The following is a 6,000-nucleotide window of genomic DNA, read 5'->3' on the forward strand; positions in this document are numbered from 1 at the left end:
TAATGTTGAACACTCATCGTGTCCAGGTGACTGTCCATTAGTGCTTTAAATGGAGTGTCCTATTTAATTCTCAAAACAGCCATGTGAGGGAAAGCGGCATCATTCTCCTACTCTGTAGAAGAGAAAAACAGAAGTATAAACAAGTTAAGCAACTTGCCCACACTATACAGCTGTGAAGGATCACAGCCTGGATTGGAATTCCCGGGTGTCAGACTCCAGAGTCATAATCACTATAGCTGTGGAGAGTATAATTTAGAAGTAAATTTCTATTCTACCTGAAAATCAGAGGTTGTTCTGCTATCAGAATCTTAGCATCCTCTTCAATAGGTTGGTTCTTTCTCCTTGAAATCTGACACTTCCCTTTTTTTTTTACTCCCTATATGCTGCTGGTAAATGAACTCTAAATCCCTTTTCACTTCTTCTTTGGGACAATTTCATTACTGCTTCATGAGCCAGCGCACCATGATGCATCTCATTACAGCCCCTCTCCTTGATCAACTGTGTTGATGATGAGACACAAGTACCAAGCCATTACCAAATGCATGCTTGTATTTATTCTTTTTGCCACCTGAAGAATGGGAAACTATCTATGTAATTCTAGAGATTAGGATATGTATTCATTTCTTTTATACTAAAGATAAATATAGAGGCTGCAATAAGAACAATGCCTATAGAATTAGGCAAGTACAGATTTGGATGTTTGACCAATTGATTAAATTTCATTGAAACAAAACAAACAAAGACAAAAATAAACTCTAAAATCAAAAGATCTGCACTACTCTTATCAGTTAATGTTTGTCTTCCTAGATCGCATTTTAAATTCCTTAATGGAAACAATTGTCTTATACAGTATGTTTCTTGCTAATAATGGGTGATCATAAACATGTTATTTTGTTTTGACCAGATAAAATATACTACAGCCTCCTTGCCAAACTAACTTTCCTTATGTGACTGTGGCTGTGGACTACCAAAAGCCTATAGTACGTCAGTCGACGTATTTCTGAGAATCATACTATTATAAAGCTTATGGTGATCTTGAAGTAAAAAAGTAACATAATCGTTTGTAAAATTTTATTTTAAGAGTGTTTGGATTTTGGTGCTGAGAAGTAATTACTTTAGTGTGATTTATGTTTGAATTTAATTTGCTTTATTCATGTTAGGTGGCCTTTTTCTCGTCAAATGTTTTTATATAGTCTTTCTGTCATGTTTAGTGGCTTTTATCCACCTACACCCCCTCTCTCCCATCATTGTATGAAATAGAAGTGGTACTTTATCATGGCCTAATAAATATTGGCTAGGTGCTGAAGGTACTTTAATTCCCAGCCTCTGAGAAAGGGCTTGGATCTTTGTGTTGGGTGTTCTCAGATACAGAGATGTAAACGCCATTTTTCTGTTCCATTTGCAGGTCACATGTGCCAATTTAACAAACGGTGGAAAGTCAGAACTTCTAAAATCAGGAAGCAGCAAATCCACACTAAAGCATATATGGACAGAAAGCAGCAAAGACTTGTCTATCAGCCGACTCCTGTCACAGACTTTTCGTGGCAAAGAAAATGATACAGATTTAGACCTGCGATATGACACCCCAGAACCTTATTCTGAGCAAGACCTCTGGGACTGGCTGAGGAACTCCACAGACCTTCAAGAGCCTCGGCCCAGGGCCAAGCGAAGGCCCATTGTTAAGACGGGCAAGTTTAAGAAAATGTTTGGATGGGGTGATTTTCATTCCAACATCAAAACAGTGAAGCTAAACCTATTGATAACTGGGAAAATTGTAGATCATGGCAATGGGACATTTAGTGTTTATTTCAGGCATAATTCCACTGGTCAAGGGAACGTATCTGTCAGCTTGGTGCCCCCTACGAAAATAGTGGAATTCGACTTGGCACAGCAAACCGTGATTGATGCCAAAGATTCCAAGTCCTTTAATTGTCGCATTGAATATGAAAAGGTTGACAAGGCTACCAAGAACACACTCTGCAACTATGACCCTTCAAAAACCTGTTACCAGGAGCAGACCCAAAGTCATGTGTCCTGGCTCTGCTCCAAGCCCTTTAAGGTGATCTGTATTTACATTTCCTTTTATAGTACAGATTATAAACTCGTACAGAAAGTGTGCCCCGACTACAACTACCACAGCGACACACCTTACTTCCCCTCTGGATGAGGATGAATGTAGGGGTGAGACTGAAGCCTGAGGAATTCAAGGTCACATGACAGGGCTGTTACCTCAAGAGGAAGGTCCCATCTGTTGCCTGGAATGTGTCTACACTGCTGCTCTCGTCAACTGGCTGCAAATACGCTCGTGGAAAACAATCTGATGTAATTTCTGCCCAGTCAGCTTCATCTCTCAGTATAGTTGTAAATCACCACAGATTCTAAAGCCACACTTGAAGACATGCTCTCACACATAGATGTACACAGACACACTCTCATATACATTTCAGCTGGCATCCGTCATGATTCTTGTCAAGAGGGCTTTCGTTGTCTGACTCATAATGGTTCAGGATAAACGATCATCAAGCAAAAGGATTAACTAGACAGTGAATGGTTTTTAGCACTTGCTGTTATGGAAATCTCCTTTAAAGTCTTGAGTACATGCTAATCAATAATCCCCACTCATGCATTTCTACTGCTTGGAGTAGCTGTACTGGTAAATACTACTGTAGGAGTATATGCTTGTTAAAATTGGAAAAAAAAAATGTGTCTTTAGAGCTCAGTATTCTTTATTTTATGAACACAACAAGTGTAGTAACTTTTTCCAGCATTCAGTAGGCACATTCAAGGTGATACAAGATGGCTCTTTTTTCTATGGAGGGAGCCTGTTCTCAGTAAAGATGAGCAAACATTTGGAATTTACACGTGGGCAGACACTGGATTACAGCTTTCATCACCAATCATTGGACTTTTGCAAAGTTGAGACCAGCTAAGGTTGCTTAAAATAAGTTCTGATCATTATATAAGAAGGGAAATGCCTGACAGACACCATGTAAGTTATGTGTCTGTCTTATCTTTACTACACATATTGTAACAAAGTCAATATCCTAGTCTTCATTTGTATGAATGGTTTGTATTGTACATAGTTTAACCAAGTGTTATTTGAGCTGCTTATTAATATTAACTATGTACTTGTCTCTCTGCTTGTTATTGGTTAAAAAAGAAAAAAAAAGGATATGAGGAATCCATTCTATCAATGTAGCTGTGAACCCCATTAAAAAGACAAACTTAATGTACAAAGCATTTATTCAGCTCAAGTATTGTTGACAGCTATACATATACAACATTACAGTCTGTCTGTATTTAGATATTTTATTTCTGGACAAATGAAATGTACATAAAAATAAAATGCTTAAATTTGAGTTTCAATATGTACTTGTGTAAGATGGTGATTTAAATGGTTCTGACAAGAAAAATGTGTTGGAATACAGTCATGGTTTTGCATCTCATGTCTCTAAATTTGTACAGAACTATCTAAATTGCTATTAGTTGCCCAGTCAAAACAACTTAGGAGTTTAAGTCTCAAAACTGGGAAACAGTTGTGGCATTCAGTATTACATACATTTTTGGTTTGCTGTCATGCTAGTTGTCCAAGAATACCAAAAATCAATGAACATAAGGAGATGGTTGAGGTCTCCTAAATTAATTATAGCTAGTTGTTGTTGTTGTTGTTTTCTTGTACAGCGTCTTTATTTAGCAGAATATTGAGAAGGTAATTTTTTTTTTTCCTTAAAAGAAAGCCAAGATGTCTGAAGATTGTGGCTGACTTTCCCTGATTCTACTGTATTGACTCAACTGAGAAAATTACAATTACAGTGAAGGGCTTCTATGCTCAATTTACATATAGCAAAAGGGATCGATTTATCTATATAGCATTATTTTGGGGCATTAAGCTTTACTTTTTAAAACTAATTACCATACACAATCCCAGCAAAATAAACAGAAGAAAAAATATGTAAAGTAATAACCCATACTTAAGGTCACAAATTGGGGATTGGGATATGAAAATTCTCAAAGGTTAACCGAAGAGGTCAAATTAAGAACATTCACCCATTCTCATTTTCCCTTCATGCTGCATAGGGGTAAGTATGTTTTCATACAGAGAATAATAGAAGTTCTACAGGGAACCCAATACCACAGAGTTCTAAAGTGAGAACTCAATGACTGATTTGACTGAAGAGAGCCTTTAATTGCCAATTAAAGACACATCATTCTGTTAAGTGTCCATCTCTCAAAATCCTCCAACATAGCTAGACAACCATTTATATCAATGTATTAATTAATTTGCTGTGGAATTTAGAAGCTGATGTTACAACAGACTTCTCTGGCACAATTGGCAGGAAGAGCTTCATGAGTCCCAGCTGCAGAACATATTTTCCACAGATTAAACCTTGTTATTCTGGGGTTTATTTATCAAAGTGATCACTTAAGAGTCAGTTCTCTCTTAACAAAAAGGAGGATAAGTAAGAAGGCAAAAATCTTTTCTTTTTTTTTTTTGGATCATTTGATTAGTGGCCTGTGACTTTCATTATGTGGTGTTATCTGTCCTGTAATCCAGCATTCAAGATAAGATGAAAATATGTTTCAGAAAAAAAAAATATATATGCTTCAGTCTTCACCCATCTGCCCTACTCTCCAAAGTTCTTATGAAATATTGCTTTTACATTTTTATAAACATATAGAATGCAGCTAATTAACAATGCATTGAATTATTTTTCTGTAGTTTTTCTTTAGAAGGAAAAAGGAGAAAATTAGCAATTCCCTAATGAAGATTCCAATTTTTAAAAATTTAAACTTTTAAGACTTTTTCTGGGCCTGTACTCACATATCCCTAACTCCTATATCATCAGCACCTCCATCTGTGATATAGAAAAGTTGTGATGATATAGAACTTTGATTCAAAAGATTATTTGTATCTAATATACTTCTGTTTTAGACAAGGAAGAGGATGAAGAAAGATGATGAGTAAGAAAATTCAAAGGTTCGCATTAAAAAATTTACTAGGCCAACTTGTTGCTTCAACAAACTGGTTAGTTAAGTTTTAGTTATGCTAGAAAATCATTTGTTATTTGGAAAAAATAAACTTAAAGCTTCCCTAAGGAAATTGCTTTTTCTAGAGTCTTAAATATTCTTTCACACCTTTGCTAAGATATAGAAAAAAAGTCAAGATGGAAATAGATAGCATCTGATGCAAACATGGGTGTGTCATCATTTATTGTTATTTTCAGAAACATTTTAGTAAAATTGAAATTATTATAAAGAAATGATTATTGCAACTTCTCACCTCATGGAAGAAAAATGATACAAGTTACTGCTTTATCTATTTATGATAAAAAGCAATGAATTGTCATGGTATGGTTTCAGTTGGGCATTTTGGGGTCCATGACTCCTGTGAGAATTTCTCTGCATGAGTAGAAGGGGCATAACTATTAATAGTACAGTACTAAAGTTCTGGAAGTGATTATTCTGGAAGTAATTGAAATAGTTGTTAAATTTAAAACTGTGGACAGGAGTCTTCAGGTTCCTACATTTCAGCAATAAACTGTAAGCCATATTTTTACACAGATAGATTAAAAAAATCATGAGAAGCCTGAGAAAGTGTTTGTCTTTTCCCTTTTCCCCACTGCTTTACATGTAAGCAGCAGCTTAACCGATATAAACAGCTCTTTGGAGAAACAATTTGCATCTCCACCATCAACTCTGAATGACAAGTTTTAGCCTGAAGCAAATTCAAATGGCTGTGTTTATTAACTTTGGAAAGACTTGGTTAATGTACTAGTTTCAGACATTTATTGATATTTATTCAATTATCAGTCTTTTTATCTATTTTATATTTATTTTTATCTTTATATTTTTATTCAAATAAAATGAAAATCAGTAGATCAAAAATTAAACATTTAAACGCATTAATTTGCATAAAAAATATTACTATTTACCTAGTTTGTAGGTGACAAAAATTGAGGACCTTAACAGAACTGAATCCTGAAAAACTGATTGCTAGGT

The 6,000-nt window shown here is 35.3% G+C and overlaps 1 protein-coding gene across 1 annotated transcript in view; it reads left to right on the forward strand.

The window, feature by feature from the left end:
* The window catches only part of NXPH1 (neurexophilin 1), a 291,199-nt gene extending 288,763 nt beyond the window's left edge, over positions 1-2,436 (forward strand). Inside the window, exon 3 of the mRNA XM_082662189.1 lies at positions 1,406-2,436. Within this exon, the coding sequence (XP_082518315.1) occupies positions 1,406-2,167 (762 nt within the window). The 3' untranslated portion in view covers positions 2,168-2,436. The remainder of the gene's footprint in view (positions 1-1,405) is intronic.
* The last annotated feature ends 3,564 nt before the right edge of the window (positions 2,437-6,000 follow it).

The sequence above is a fragment of the Grampus griseus genome (assembly GCF_964374135.1).
Source record: "Grampus griseus genome assembly, chromosome: 9".
In the NCBI taxonomy this organism is placed as follows: Eukaryota; Metazoa; Chordata; class Mammalia; order Artiodactyla; family Delphinidae; genus Grampus; species Grampus griseus.